A 16,979-nucleotide genomic window follows, 5' to 3' on the forward strand; every position below is an offset into this window, starting at 1 on the left:
TTTGTAAAGACAGATGCACACTTTTTTATTGTAATAAGAATCAATGATGATTGAAAATACATTTTCACTTAATTCATTATGGTACACTTGCAGTGAGACATGCTTACCCAGGAGTCATATTTCTTTACATATCAGGTTACAGGGGGTTCTCCTCCTCTTCAATGGTGTCTCAGGAAGCTGCAATAGGTGCACAAACACCTGAAAGACAAATGTGATATTTGAATGACACATCCAATAAAAACAGAGCTCTGTGCTGTTAAGGGGTTTCATTAGAGCTGCTGCCCGAGAGAAAACAGTTGGCGCAGTGAAAGCACAGGAGCCAATAATTGTAATAAATATTTGCCAATGTTCAATCATAAATGATTCATTTCTGATTTATAACTCGCTGTGCCTATATTAGTCTCCATCTCAGGGCCTCCATGTCATGGTGACAGTTCCCTCAGCAACAGCAATAAACTCTATAAATACATCTGAAAGTAGCAGATTACAAATCTGCATCCGATTGTGATTCTCTTTGGACTAAATGCTTTCATGTTTTGAATTATGTTCAACGCTCAAGAGAAGTCTCTAAAGTTGATGTAAATCTGAATCAATATTGGTGAGGATTTCAGGCAATATTGATGTGCATAAATGAGTGCTACGCATTTCAGAATATAGCCTTACTCATTCTTTCAAAATGGATTGTCTTTAATTAAGAGAACAGGAAGTAACTGTTTTAAACACATCCACCTGATGGAGGATATTGCTTCCAGTAGAAAACTACAAATAAAATAATTCAAATGTGCATATAATGCCATATTAAAATGTTGCATTAAAAATACATAACGTTTCACTACAGCATATATAAGAGAAATATGTAAAATAGAATAACTTTAGGGCGGAATGAGACTTCTCCTTTCTGTGCATCAGAAGAGCAACGCATTATCTGAGGACATCTGACTAACTCCCCTGGTGAGGAGCGATGGTGTGGTCCACGGGGAACTCATCATCACTTTAAAACGCACCAGAGACTTGACACAAAAGAAGCGCTCGCAGGCGAACACCGACGCGAGAGGGCTGTCTCTTATTACAACAGAAGAAGCACCGTCTGAGAACTGTCCAAGTCACTTACATTCAGAAAATCGTAGACTTGAGTTGAAGAAACTAACTTTTGGATGCACCTGATGCGACGCTGTTTGACTGCAGCAACGGCCCCGGTGATGTGGACGTGGACATTACGCATTGAGGCTGTGGCAAAACTCGGAGTTTGCTTGTAGAACTATACTTTAAAAAGCCTATTATCTTTGAGTTTCCAATTGTTGCCTTAACATTTACATGACGCAAAGTTCCACTTAGATTCCAAGTTTTGCGGTGAGACTTGCGGAGACGCGTGCCTATTTGCAGATTACACGCAAGGGAACATGAACGTCTCCTTTTTCGACGTGACCCAGAGCGCGCTGTTCAACGGGAGTCAGACCCTAGCCGGGACTCTGGCGACATACTCCGACAACGGCACCGACAACGTGGTGACCGGCGATGGCGGAGGGTCTCTGGTGCTGGTGCAAGACGAGCGCAAACTCTTCGTCATGCGTGTGGTGCAAATCGCAGTGCTCTGCGTGTTGTCGCTCACCGTGGTGTTTGGTATTTTTTTCCTCGGATGCAACCTGATGATCAAATCGGAGAGCATGATTAACTTCCTGGTGAAGGACCGGAGACCCTCCAAAGACGTGGATACGGTCATGATCGGGCTCAGCTAGAGCATGGAGAGCAAGGACTGTGTAGAACTGGAGCGGAGGAGATCCGGTATGAGAGTCTGGTGCGCGTCTCCTACCGCAGGTCTAAGTCTGCTCCCGTGTCTACTTCTCAAAGACGCTCTCTCTGTGTCTTACCGAGGGAAGATATGCAAAACCTCACGTTTCTGTCCGAAAAACGACTACAGTAAAGTAGTCGAACGACTCATTTCCGTGCGTAAAGTGTATGCGTAAAACACGGGGAATTGTTTACAAGTGGGCCGATCTGTTGAATCTTTAAGGTAAATGTAATGTTGCCAACTTAACAAAGTGATGAAAATGTTTACAAGCTGTTACCTCATTTTTAGGTTTGGTAAGTTTTCTTTGGTACATTTGAAATGATTGTTACTGAATGTTTTTAAAACTATCAACAAGCACGAGTGGGGATTCTTATAGGTCCACATCTGCCAGTGTACTACGTGGACGTTATGAACATGATGTGGGTATTCTCTAAACAAAGTATTTTCATTGGTCTCGTTTGGTAAAAATACTTCTTGCACGTTTTTCAAAAAATAACAGCTTTATGGGGTGGTTCTGGTCCTGTTTGGCATGCTGGCTTATGATCTGTAAAGTGATTTTTGGACCCGTTTTGCACTTTTGAAATCACTGATGCTGCATGAATTATTTTGTACCAAAACACTTGAAATTGCAGCATGCCATTAAAAGATTAAACTAATCGTTGTCTTCTGATAATTAAATGATGCAATTGAAACGTCACAATTGAATTTGTTTGCAGATATTTTCTTCTTCCAGTTTGGCTTTCAATTTAGAACTCAGTCAGTCACTTTCTTTAAATAAACAAGCTATTAATTCTCCCTTCACATAAAATCAGTGTACACAAATATGAAAGCATTAAGTGAATACATTACCACACTATTGATGCACTTTAGAATTGAATAAGGTAAGTTTATTTATATAGCACATTTTCAGACACAGAGGCAATTCAAAGTGCTTTACATCATCATTAACACTTAATAATAAGACAACAGCGAGGAACACAATACATAAACATAATGGAATAACAGATTCATAAAAAACATGCATAAAAGAGATGCAGAATAGTTTAAAAACAATATTGTAAATTAAGTGCTAAAACAAGTTAAAAGGCTTCTGGGTAAGCTGTAAAAAGTAGTGTTTTTAGCCTCGACTTAAAATAACTCAGTGTTGGTGAAGACCTCAGGTTTTCTGGAAGTTTATTCCATTTGTGGGGAGCATCAAAACTAAAAGCATCTTTGGCGTGTTTGGTTCTGAGAATAGGGTCATTTTAATGTTTAAGATGTTACACAGAACATCATATTTTAAACAGTTCAACACTTAGCTACTCAGTACAAGCATTGTCTTATTTACTACAGCTCAATATAGAGAGGCGATTAAAGGCCAGGCTGAATTATCCATCTTGTAAACAGCAGACCAAGCTCATTAGCTTCACAGCATTTAATCGGATCCCTCTGAGAGGCCAGCTGCAATCAAGGATTATCGGGCTCACCCTTAACTTCCCGGCAGGCAACACTGACTGCACCTAAAGAGTTTAAGTATGGCATTCCATTGTTCAGTCAGAAAGAGTGTCAAGGAGAGCATCAATGTATATAAGTGAGCATTGAGAGAACATATGCATGACAGGAAGTCTTATAAAGGATTTACCAGAAAAAGGGCATATAGGAAACTCCATAAACTTTGTTGTGTCTTCAGTGTTGTACATTAGCCAACTTTACATTTTTGGTTAAATCTTACTTCTATTACTTCTGTATTTCTATATGCACACATTCCTTCTCTCTCATGCCCTTCTCAGAGAGCAACCAATGTTCTCATTAACTTTTTATCACTTGTTAGGAGAGCTGGGGTAGATGAATCCTTACAAACACACCCATGCATCCACACATGCGCCTATCCAATGCACACATTGGACACTGGTGTGCAACAGACCAGAACATTCTGAACCCAAGCACAAGTATCTCAGAATAACAGCATGAATAAATAAAACTCATTAGATAATTCGATTTTAACAGGTGAGAACAATCTAACAATCCATTTCAGACAACACATTTAATTTACGCATATGAAAAATACTTAAACATGTGGACATGGTATCCACAGAGAGTAACTAATACGAAAGCATAATGATGAGTCATGCATACAAAGGTCAACATTTAGATGCATATCATAACTTTGAAGCAGGACACTATATGCATCGTCTACAAATTCAGATTTAATAAGTTAAGTGTAATCATCCATTGCCATGCATTTGTTGCAAATGCAATGGTGAAGATGACGGAAATGTATATTTGTTCTTTGAAGCCTCACCTTTGCTTCTAGAGTCTGTAGTTCTCAGGAAAAATACATATAATGGTTCTAGTATTGTTCCCAATAAATACTCAAAACAAGTCAGCATGCGTGCTATTTTTAGAAAGAAGACAGGGGGGGCTGGATGATTTGGAGGGGACACTGGGGCCCTGGAACATGCCAGAGCTATACACGTATTGTTTTGCTGTTGTCAGGTAGCTCAAAGGTTTCCAGCAGCACCTCTGTGTGACATTAGCCTGGTTCCAGACCTCTGAGTCAACACATCCTCACTCCCAGGTCGGCCTATGTTGACGTTATGTCAAGTCCTGTATCGGCTTTTTCCAACGCAAGGGGGGGGCCTTAGCGTCCATTTTCAACGCAAGGGGGGGGGGGCCCTTAGCGTCCATTTTCAGCTTTCCGGGATGTCCATATGCTTCTATGGACGCTCATGGAAGCACGGCATTCGTTTGTGTCGGCTGCCCTTAAAGGCAATGTGAGCGTCCATTCTCATTGGATAACGGAGAATTGTACACCCGGAAGTAAGTATTCCCCTTACTGTCGATTGATTTTACAGTGTTATCTGCACTACTCATCGACTAAAAAACACCAGATTATCCTTGTTAATTACACAACATTGATTGGTTTAAATTGTGTGCAATGCTTTTGTATTTTTCCCCTTCGATTCGGAGAAACAAATATTTTTTTCGGAGTAAAGGATGGCAGAAGACACTACACTACCCAGAATCCCCAGCTATCGTTTGGACTACACCATGTTCTCTGTTTGACAAACCCCGTGATAGTCCTCAAGCTCTGTGATTGGAGAGTGTGCTCCGAGGGTTACGCCGAGCCTCGAACGGCAGAATGTCCAAAACTTGATTTGAACGGGACCACCGCGTCCCCCCCTCCCCCACCCCGTCCCCAGAACTACACATGCTGGCTATTCTGTTTCGCAACATGTTCTCTATCTATGGCACGTATCTACTGGGAGTTGTAGTTTTAAAAGACGTTTTCGTATTTCCCATAATAAGAAGTTGCCAGTATTAAACTGTGTACATCCATGGAGGTTTAGGGGATAGGAAACACTCACATTTAAAACATATAATTAATAAATGGGTGAAAATTGCTTGTGCCCATAATGGGCAGCATTAATATATATACACACATATATGAGGTCAGAAGAGCTTTATTTAACAGCTGGTCTTATGTTTGTGACCCCTGTTGTTAATTGATAACATTACATTACATTAATTGATAAGCCTGAAACATGCACTTGTCAAGGTTCAGAGGCACATTTTGCAAATATTGCAGTAGCCATCGATCAGCTTAAGATAAGATATACTTTATTGATCCCAAGTTGGAACATTTGCGTTACATCAGCATGTGTAACAGTTAAATATGCAGTGGTGTTCATTTGTAAATCATTTAGTATAATCACACAAATTCTGTGTTTTATATTCAACAATTCTGTGTTCTTTATTTATTGATTGTTCAATACCTGACAAGGCCGGAGATGAAATATCTACATATATCTTATAAGAGTATAATACATTATGTATAATATCAGTTAAAATAAGTGCTTCAACATAGTTAACATTGCTGGAGGTATGCACAAATATTGATAGATGTCTTGTAATGCACTATTGAGGAACCTGCGACCCAAGTTTTTCATTCAATGCAGAACTACACCATAGTTGTGTAGGCCTATGATATGTCAATAAACCTTAGAAAATCTTGAAATCTTGAAAGGGATGTGCAAAATAGTCATTATATACTGTCTTTAATTAACTATTAGTAGAGAATAACGAGTAATGAATATACTTTATAGGGATCCTATTAATATCTAATAATAAAAATAATGAAATTCAATAACATGCTTTAACCACTAGGTGTCCCTTTATATCAGCTGTGCACCTTTATGGTGTAAATACAGCATATCTACCAATTGGATCAAATATAAAAGTCAGCCGAATTAGTGTTGATACTGCAAGGAGACGTATTGTGTGAAAAGAAATGTAAGATGTTGTTTAACTGCTGATATATTTATGATCCACGTCACGTTTTCAGTTCCTCATGTTTGTCTAGAAGTCTTCTCATCAGGGCTCTATAAATACAGAACTACGGCAGATATGTAATATTTAATGCAGCCGAACCGTGTATTACAATGCCGTTATGTGATGACTTTCAAAGAGAAAAGCAAGCACACTCGGAATAAAGTATTATTTTTTTTTTTTTAAATGTTTTCGGTCTGTTTCCGGTATTTGTTAATGACGATGTGCTCTGAGATGTGAGACTGGAATTGCACAGGGGAAAATAACGTATCTTTAGATGCGGAGTTTGTTAAACTAATACGTTTGCGATGTGGACCAACACTATACATTGACGGGGAAGGGGGTAGCAATAAAGATAACACCATTAAACAGTTACACAACATAACAGAATTAATATCGATAGCAGCGTCCCTAGCAACCACCTTGGTAACAATGAAAACTTCCTGAAGTAATCTTCGTAATAACTAGCAAACTAAAGATCATGTACATCCACTGCACACATAATCTGAAATAACAACTCATATTTCTCGCATCAAATGACATCAAAACGCATTTTAATGGCCAAACTAACTTTAAAATAGGCATTTTACACCGAGAATAAAACGAAGTTCGGCCATGTTTTTTTTTCTGCAGGGAGAAATCTGAAGATCACGTGACGTCAAACAGAGCACATGGTGTAGTCCAAACGATAGCTGGGGATTCTGGGTAGTGTAGTGTCTTCTGCCATCCTTTACTCCGAAAACATATTTGTTTCTCCGACTCGAAGGGGGAAAATACAAAAGCATTGCACACAATTTAAACCAATCAATGTTGTGTAATTAACAAGGATAATCTGGTGTTTTTTAGTCGATGAGTAGTGCAGATATCACTGTAAACTCAATCGACAGTAAGGGGAATACTTACTTCCGGGTGTACAATTCTCCGTTATCCAATGAGAATGGACGCTCACATTGCCTTTAAGGGCAGCCGACACTAACGAATGCCGTGCTTCCATGAGCGTCCATAGAAGCATATGGACATCCCGGAAAGCTGAAAATGGACGCTAAGGCCCCCCCCCCCCCCTTGCGTTGGAAAAAGCCGACACAGGACTTGACATAACGTCAACATAGGCCGACCTGGGAGTGAGGATGTGTTGTCTGAGTCGGTGCACACAGCTTTCTTTCACCTATTCCAATACATGTGGTGTTGTGCACATTCACGCCTGTTTACAAGGGTGGAAACACAACTGTCAATCAAATAATTGTATGCATGGATGTCAAAATATCAGAACCTCATCATTCTATACCAGAAGAAGAAGATGATGATGATATAATGCTTGGAATGATGACAAGTGTAACTAAAGGTAATTGTGGGTTGAGTTGCATCATGTCTCTTATGACAATGGTTATAGCGACAGATACCACTGAGTGACCACTAAACAACTGCAACAAGATGGATGTCACTCAGCGACATTTCAGGAAGACTGCAACCATAGGTACATAGCAGCAAACATTCAGCATGGCAGAACATTGGCTACATCGATGTAAACAAATCAGCTAAGACATATGTCTCCTTTAAAAAGCTGGTATGAGAGACCATTACACCCTTACTTTATAAAGCACAAAACCAATATCACTCAACTATTAGCACTGGTGCAGCACTTAAACGCTGGTTATACATATGCATTCAGGATACTACAGGACCTGAAAAACACACACAATGTAATATTATGATAACTTTGCTAAATGTTTAAGTTTCTTTATGAGCTCATTTAAGAAAAATAATGCATTGATTGGTTAGGAACACATTCTTTTCTGCAATTATTCTGTGTTAGTCTTGTCACTTTCATACACAAAAACTATTTTCGCTTAGCTTGGCTGAATATCAATAAAAACGACACACCATCTTGCCTATGATCCACTTTTTTCTCACTTTGGACGAGTCGCCCACTATCACTGAGCATATGCTAAAGAGTAAGCATGGAGTGCTCATTGTGGTACTTTTCTTCAACAACTAATAATCTGCAATAATCTTAGTTTATCTTTCGGGAAATGTCAGGCAGTGTTTTTTGAACGAACCTTAGAATTCTTGAAAAGGTTGGGATGTAGCATAATATTGAAAAGGGAATATTAATGTAATAATGTACCACTAGTGACAATGCAGAAACACAACGTTAAAGTGTTAGCACTTCACCTCAATCAACATGTGTTCAGCTGTGCAGGTTTGGTGTATTTCAAGCTGTCTCTCCATAGGATAGTGCATTTGCTTGTCAGGAAGTGTCATCATTGACCTTTTACAACAGAGTCCTCACAGAAAATAATGAACTGTGCTCTGGCCATGAAATCATGATATAAGTTATGGTGATTAAACTAGCAGTGGCCTTCAGCGATACCAAATATATCATTGCATAGGTCTCTTGTTAAATTCTCTTTTTGCCAGTAAAGTAAGGACATGATAAAAGATGTGTGAGCATAGCTAACACTGTGTAAAAGAGACAGTGTTTATTCCCCCAGTATTTTTGTTCAGAGGCTAAGATACACAAAAGATCTGTTTGCAATGCCAACGCAGGTCCCACAGGGATGATGTGGCCTTTCTCTGCCCCATTCAATATGTTTCTAATGGGATAGGTTGTATTCAAAAGGAAGAAGCAATAACAATAGATGAGGATGGATATATTGGTATCTCATATCTCACACAGGTGAATGGATGTTAACACCCTCTTATTCTCCTTTTGTCCAACACATGCACACAGACACAAAAGGAAGTGATATGACTGAGGCCCCCAGCTGGCTTCTTTAGTCGAATTACATTTTGCTTCCATTTTACTTGACTATAGGCCGTTACAAAAAGGTTCTTCACTTATGATGCCACTAAAACACAATGTTTGCTGGAATGCCTTTTTTTTCTTGAAGCAGCTCTATTAGTTTTTATAGTTGTTGTTAGACCCCTCACTGGCTTGAGTCCATTGAAACTGACGCACTAACACACAGGCGCTACACAAATGCACACGTATATAAAACTTTCCTTCAGGAACCAACAGTCCTTGCATTCAAACTCATGACATGTTTAAATGAACTATTGTTTGCAATGTGCAGGGAAATGAACAACGATATTGCCTCATTCTCCCCCTTACCCACACACACACACCCCCTTACCCACCCACCCACCCACCCACACACCCACCCACACACACACACACACACACACACACACACACACACACACACACACACACACACACACACACACACACACACACACACACACACACACACACACACACACACACACACACACACACACACACACACACACACACACACTTAACTCAATTAATGCATTTCAAACCATGCGCACAATGATACACCTACATAATTTCACACTCACAAATGTGTTTCTTTGCAGCACGTATTCTCAGCGTGAATGTGATTATCATTTGCCAATATGACTGTTGTTGATTTCATAAACAGACTCTGCTGTCAGCTCTTACCCCAAGGCATTCTTCGGATTTTGGGTGATGTGTTGTGTGCTTTTTTTACTTGCGGTCCTCAAATTGGCCTGGCAGTATGTCAGTATTTTCTCACTCTGGAAGCCTCTGTCCCTTCCTCTCCGGTTGCATTATCTCTCTGCACTCCCAGAAATGTCATCCTCAGACACTATAAAACTGCCTTGCTGTTGATTTCATACAAACAAATGTTATATTAATGTAAGTTAAGTAATAATGGATGAAATAAGTAGACCATTTGAGCAACAAGATGGTGATACATGGGGTATTATCATCTTCATCTTGTTGTTTTTCTGGTTTGGTTTTGAAATAAGGTGAAATGTGACTTTGAAGCCCTGAAGCCCTACAGGTAAAATAAACAATATTTGCTTCTACTTCAAAACAATAAGGACACATATTTGTGTTTGTTTTAAATAGCACATTATTCATTGTAATTATAATCTCAAAGCGATAGTGATTTACCTCACAGTCTGATTCTGCTGTGAAGCTTTTCGGCATTTAGAGAAAAAAAAAGAATCAGCTTCAGTGCCTGACTCACTGTTTTGTTTTCATTGACATAGTAATAAACTATTCTAATTAAATGTTCTAATGAGTCTCCCACTCAAAGGAAAGTTTTCGATAGAGCCTAATAACACACAGGCTCATTGTCTGTGTAGGCCCTCGGCACTGAGGTTAAATCTAATTCTTATTATGAATGGCGAGTCATACGTTGCACTGAACCGTCTTTCAACTCAGTTTCCGTACTTATGGAGGATCACGCCCAGGTCAATCCTGCATCTGGATACGCTCACACATCCAGTCAGAGCGAGGAGACAGCTCGGCACAGGGGATGTCAGATCAAAACAGAAGAAGGCAGCTTGGCACAGGTTGCGTCTGATTAAGTCAGCATCTAGAGAGGAGCAGCGGAGAGAGGGAGCTGAGATAAATGACACCAGCTTGACGGCCTTAGATGGAGACGATCTCCAAGGGACTAATCAAGCACACAATAAACAAAAAGCAAACATCATACGGGATAGGAGCTCATTCTGTTCAAGACAAAAGGCATTAATATGTATTTCTCTAATGAGCGCCTCCTCTCAAGGGGATGGTGGGTGTTTCATCCCATTGATTTCCACTGAAAATCACTTGTATTGAACATAAACCGGTGGACTGTTCTGCAGCATCATTACAAACCCTGCCTACAATATGCCACCCCAAACCATTTACAATTAAATAGCCCAACTCAAGATAATTGGGGTCTACAGTATGTCTAACTAGTTCATTATGTATTAATAAACTCACAGTGTGCGTAGAGATGTGTTAATTGGCTCAAGTTGGTGGTAGGCACTATACAGAACTTGCCCACTGCCAGGGGAGGAGGAGGTGGTGGTAGTGACTGTCAGTCAGCTCGACTCCTTAGGGAGAGCAGAATAAAGAGGAGAGGGAGAGGAGATAATGTAGTATAACAGTGGGCATCAGTGGCGGCGCTAGGGGGTGGCTAATTGGGCTCAAGCCCCGGATGTTTTCTGAAAAGCCCCGGATGTTTCACTCAAAAAAATAAAAAATAAAAATTTAAATTTAATTTTTTTGAAAACGTCTCGGGAGTAATGTGCAGTACCGGAGTCCACCAGAGAGGCAGCCACTGTGGGACATTAGCCTGCGTACTGCGTAGCCTGCCCTGAAGAAGAAGTGATCCTTCCTAGTGCCTGACGAGTTTTAAGCTAATAGCCTATACAGTTATGGATATTAGAAAGTTATTGTCATTGAAGCAGCCAGCGCCACAACCTGCAGCAGCAGCAGTATCAGCAGCTGACAACAATGTCATCACCAGCAGTCAAGAAATGGATGATGTTTCAGGTTTGTTAATCTAATGGTGATATCTGCACTCTGGCTGGCTGAGTAAGAAGTGAAAAAGATGTAACGTTAATGTTATAGCTAGTAAACATGGAGTAACCACACTAAGTAGTATACCCTTATATGTTAGTATGTATACAGAACATGACTAAAAATTATCCTAAGATGTAACGTTAACCCTTCATAACTCAGTCTACTTTTAAGACACTAAAATAACGTATTCCAATTTTTATTTTGTTTTCACGCGTGGAATTATACCGGCTCTCGTTTCAGTACACATAACAACAGAACTATGGAAAGCCTCAAGTGCCACTATTCGCCCGTTTTTCGCGCGTAAAACGCGCGTTTATTTGATCAAATAAACGCGCGTTTTTTTAATATGATAATGAGCCCCACCTTCTGTTTTGCATAGCCAGTACATTTAAAGTGTGTGCAACCAATCAGTGAAGAGTTAAGCCAGACTAAAGCAATCTGTTGATGAAAAGTTCCTGTAACCTACCCCATTGTGAGATTTAGATAGAAAATAATCACAATAATTAAATCTAAATTAAACATTTACAGTAAATAATATAAAGTATAAACATATCTACAGTCACAATTTCATTAATGTTATTCATACTTTCTGTTGTGTAGTTTATTAATGTTCCCGTGCTTTCAGTTTCCATCCAGTAATATAATCAGTAGAGGAAAAGTGTGTGTGTGTACAAGATAGATATTAACTTTACTCCACAATTTCCTACCGTATTATTAAATAAGTCTGCTGAGGGGACACCTGTAACTCAATTCATGTGATTTTTGGGTGATTTATTCAATAAAAACCTCTGTATTTTCAGAGTTAATCAAATGACAGCCACATTGTTATCTAAAGTGTCTCAAACACGTTTAAGGAGTGCAATGCAACTGAAAGGTACACTAATAAAAGTAAAACGTTGTACCAACAAAAAAATATTAGAGTAATCAATCACACGAAATATTTTACATTGACTCAATTTCTTCAGATCAATCTGTATATTTTAACACCAGAGCACATTTATTTGAATGAAAAACAAGTTGTTCACACAACCAGCTTTGGCCTCTGAGGCAGCCATTACCTGATCTTAGACATGTTAATAAGTACCACAGTTAAAATGCAGTAATATGTGGGCCGCTTCCAAACATCAAACTCTTAGAAAAAAGACTTGTCCTTATTATCCACTGCACACTTTTTTAAAGCAACACTGACAACGTGCGCCTGTGAGACATGTAATCTCTGAAAATGATTAGACATGCATAACTTCTACAGTGAAAATCGGTCATACTGTAAGTGCAACTTCTGAACACAACACTTTTTCGCAAATGTTTTACAATGCATAATTATTATAAAACCTTGGTTTTAGAAACCTTACCATGTAACAATGGTAACTGTGAGTGAGTGCAACAAAGTGTCTACCAGCTGGGTTCTCAGTCTATTCACTTTTGGGCTCATCTTTTTCCCCTCCATCAGGACTTTTTGCACAACTTCAAAAGTGGATTGCAGTTATTTCTGATATCTTAAGTTCAGTCAGACAACTCACGTGTTCCTTTAACATGTTTATTAGAAGCAGCATATAGTTGAGTTTGGCGACTAGGCTCGGGCATCATCACTCCATAGATATACATAGCACGATGAGTGATGATCAAATAACTAACCCCCGAGCCTACAGGTGGAAGCTGGGGTGGTGGTGGGGCAGCGAGCAGCAGCGACGTAGAGGTAGCTGCAGCAATAGCAGCAGCAAGCAATGCATGGAGAGAGATCTGGCAGGTTCAATAGAGCGGCACATTAAGGAGACTCTGTTTGGTTGGTTGTAGAGTGGCAAGGGGGCGTTATGTATGAATGCAGCATAAGTGCTCGAGTTGACTGCCTGAACTAGCTCGCAGGCGTCGCCCCATTTCAGTGCGTATATGAGCCCGAAGAGCATGGCAAAAGCTGTCGCAACCGAGGGCAAGCCGCTGAGGACCTCTGTTCCTTCGATGAGAACCTTGACGTCTTTGGGTCGATGAAGCTGATCCTCTTTCCCAGTGTCAAAGGCTTCCATTGTTGCCTGCTCCAGTTCTCCAGCCTCAGCGTCCTGCAGATCATGCAAAAAAAAGGGGAATGGATGAGGACCACAGAGTGTAGTTCAACAGGCCTGAGGCGTCAGTTCAGTCGGCCCAAGAGGAAAGCTCAGGAGGTCATCACAAATGACTATCTTTCTAACCAAGCAGTTATTTGCATGCAGTACAAATATGTTTTCTTTTATGAACAAACTTCTTGTGAGTGAGTGGGAGGTCTTACCTGGAATTCTTTGATGAGATGGTCAACAGGTTCACCCAGGTAGATCATTAGAGATTTGAGGATGCATTCTCTTCTGATGGCGATGTCCACAGTCTGAGTAAGAACAGAGATATATATAATAAATTAAATGCAAATAAAGGAGGATTCAGCCACTGATCCCACAGATAAAAAACTCATTCATAGATACCTCATCCAAAACCTGCAAGATCCCGGTGGTCTTCTGTTTCACAACTCCTCCCCTGCTCCTGATGACCTGAGTGTTTGTCCAACTGCGCCAAGAACTTTGTCTCCAATGGAATTGTTGTTATGCGCATTAACTCAGCATTTACCTAGAAAATATAAGCAGCATAGAAAACAAAAAACACTGAGAATTTATAATACACATGTTTTTTATAAAGAGCCAATGGTTTGATTAAAAGTACTCCAAGTCAGCTTGTATGAATGTAACATTTAAATTAATTAATCCACATATTTATTGAAAACCACCACCAAATAAAGACACTAAGAGCAATAGATGTAAAGCTTATATTGTGATATATATTAAAAAATAAACGTCAACATATTTGCCTCGGCTGTCTATAGTTGTTAGTTAGTTGGGCCCTCAATTCTTCTCCACTACAGGCTTACAATCAAGGGTTTCATCAAAATAATTACCTCTTCCATGTGAAAAAGTGCAGGCCACCGCTCCAAGAGGCCTTCAATGCTTGGCCTCCGATGCACTATTTCTTGTCTTCGGTATCCAAACGCCTTCGCCATCTTTTTTTTTATTGATTGCCGGTTGTTTCTTTTCTGTTGTTCAGCCAAAAGGGAAATTGTCTCTTGCTCCATGCTTTCTGGAGTCTCACCGAGGCAGTGCTAGGCGAGACTTCTTTGCTGGCTGGGTTGATCGTGATGGCTGTGGTGGAGGCCTTTGTCCCGAGGTGTATCTTAATCTTGTGGCAGATGGAGATGGAGGCCACTGTAGTGATGATGGTCCTCTGGTCCTTTGCGGTGAAGGCCCTTGAGCCACGGTAGATCTTGACGTGGGGGCAGGGACAGATGGAGGTTCTTGCTGCTAGGCCCAGGCAGCTGTGAAATCTGAAAAAATATATAGGACAATAATTACTACTAAGTTTGTAAAATAAAGTTCAAGTGGAATGTTTCTCAAGCACAAATAACAATGCACAACTCAAAATAAAATTATCTCTCTCTCTGGAGGAGGAGGAGGAGGAGGAGGAGGAGCGTGTGAGAGACAGAAAGAGAGAAGTTGTTAGTATTTGGTGCTAGCTCGGAGCTAACGGAGATTAGAAGCCATTTCAACAATAAGGAGAGGGAGAGCTCTCTCCTGTGGGACTGAGAGAGATAACGTCAGCTCAGGGAGGTTTGGTCATCATTTCCATCTATGTAATATTAGTTGTATATAAAATGAGTTAATAAATCATTCCACTGTGTGCAATAGGTCAGTACAAAATAAAAAACACAATTTGAAAGGGGAGTGATTAGTAAAATATGCATAAATAAAAAGAAAGAATGCAGACTAGGTAAGATAAAGATAGGAGAGGAGTTGATCAAATATGTGTTATTGCTTGTGAGCAAGCAGGATTTTTGATGATTGAAATATATACTAGTACCCCCCCTAGAGGATGTGAGGTCATCACAAATAAAACAGGTTCACATGGATAGGATACTAGATAAGTGTGCACACTCATTATATACACTACACATTTTTCTTGGATTTATTAACACTATAGTCCCTAATATATTTGTAGAAAGGCAGGAAATGGAATTAAATTGAGAAAATGTTTCATTGCCCCCTGTTTTGTGTCCCCCCCACTTCGCAAACCAAAGTTACACCCTTACACCCACACAATGCAAGTACACTATTACTGTAATATTTACATTTACCTATCTTCAAATGGATCCTTGTTGCTGTATTCTTCTTCTTCAGGAGAGTAGAAGCCTCCAGGTTCTGATGCTCCATCTCCACTGCTGCTAGTGTTACAAGTCCGCTGTGCAGAGCTGGTAATCAGATAATAAGCCTGTTGATCAGGAGAAAATAATGAAGCAGAGGGAAAGTTGCTGCCGTTTGTGTGGTCGTTCTAGCCAGAATGTATTAAACAAATTAATAAATTCACTTACAAATTATATCTGTTTTCTCTATTTATCATTCTTTGTGTAACCGGTCTGGATTGACGCCACATGTATCTCTGCGTTGTGTCGAATGAAAACGACGTCCTTCTTGTCAACCAGGTTTATTATCTGTGCAAACAGAATATAATGACAGCAGGAAATGGCTTCACCAGCTTTCTACCTCAATACTTCGCCTCAGTGAGGCCTGAAGCTAACTGAGAATGTAAACATACATTTAGAAAATCAAAATAACCGTATGACATATGTGTCTCTAATAAAAAATGGACATAAATCCAGATGCCATATTATGACTTTGATGAAGGATTAAAGCCTTTTTCATTTACAGTATATAATACAGTGATTACAGATAACACACACAACCCGGTCGACTGTACTCACTTTAACATGGCTGTTGTACAGGCACACTATTAGCATAGCATTAGCGCTTTAGCATTTAAATAATATGAACAATTATGACCTCAGACCAGCATTTCACATATTTATACAAACAGAATAAACTTGAAATGTAAGCCAAACTAGTGCAAGGGAGTCATACACATGGTAACATGGTAGAGCCCTACATTATTCAGGGAGCAACAGCCTGAGCTAAAGAAGCTAGCGGACGCCATTAGCCACACGCTAGTGGCGTAGCTCACAGAATGACATTAAACTACACATAAAACAGTTTCAAACACACTTCTTTGATCGAAATATGACATAATCTGTGTCCACACTACTAACCTGTTGAACAGGAGAAATGAATGAAGCAGATGGGAACGTTGCTGCCATGTGTCTGGTCGTTCCATGGATGTATAATCGTTCTTCTTCATCTCTCGGTTCTTTGGCGGATTACAAACAACTTTAAGGTGCATACCGCCCCTTACTGTACAAGAGCGTGTATCAACATATCATCCTGTCAGCACTTGTGGAATTATACCACTGTGTTTACGTTGTTTTCAATTCTTCCAATCAATCCTTTTTCACTCAAATACTTAAGAATGGCCTTCCTGGTAGCTCTTACCCCCTCACCTTCTGTTCCCAGTATCCCCATCAGGCTCCACTCTCCCTGTCTCTTAGTTTTTCCCTCTCTGTTTTGTACATGTTGCAGTGTAATATGATATGTTCCACATTTTTTTTAACTCCACAGTTCCTACGACATAGAG

The 16,979-nt window shown here is 39.9% G+C and overlaps 1 protein-coding gene and 1 long non-coding RNA gene across 4 annotated transcripts; one reads left to right on the forward strand and one right to left on the reverse strand.

Annotated features, from left to right (window-relative positions):
- Nucleotides 1-1,042: 1,042 nt before the first annotated feature.
- rprml (reprimo-like) lies at nucleotides 1,043-2,445 on the forward strand. The gene has a single exon (XM_034220253.1). It carries the CDS (start codon nucleotides 1,401-1,403, stop codon nucleotides 1,734-1,736), a length of 336 nt encoding a protein of 111 aa, XP_034076144.1. The 5' UTR covers nucleotides 1,043-1,400; the 3' UTR covers nucleotides 1,737-2,445.
- Nucleotides 2,446-12,193: 9,748 nt separating this feature from the next.
- On the reverse strand, nucleotides 12,194-16,660 carry LOC117548284. Of its 3 annotated transcripts, none has more exons than XR_004569317.1 (6): nucleotides 15,826-16,043; nucleotides 15,586-15,725; nucleotides 14,362-14,784; nucleotides 13,895-14,036; nucleotides 13,708-13,800; nucleotides 12,194-13,501 (listed from the first exon to the last, which is right to left on the reverse strand). It is a non-coding gene; the product is annotated as an uncharacterized LOC117548284 (long non-coding RNA). The 3 variants fall into 3 exon arrangements; XR_004569316.1 differs by having other exon boundaries at nucleotides 15,592-15,725; nucleotides 15,826-16,031; XR_004569318.1 differs by lacking the exons at nucleotides 15,586-15,725; nucleotides 15,826-16,043 and adding an exon at nucleotides 16,558-16,660.
- Nucleotides 16,661-16,979: the final 319 nt, after the last annotated feature.

The sequence above is a fragment of the Gymnodraco acuticeps genome, unplaced genomic scaffold, assembly GCF_902827175.1.
Source record: "Gymnodraco acuticeps unplaced genomic scaffold, fGymAcu1.1, whole genome shotgun sequence".
Lineage (NCBI taxonomy): Eukaryota > Metazoa > Chordata > Actinopteri > Perciformes > Bathydraconidae > Gymnodraco > Gymnodraco acuticeps.

Excerpts from the sequence above, each read along its gene's own strand:
- rprml (XM_034220253.1), top strand. The coding sequence starts at position 1,401 with ATGAACGTCTCCTTTTTCGACGTGACCCAGAGCGCGCTGTTCAACGGG.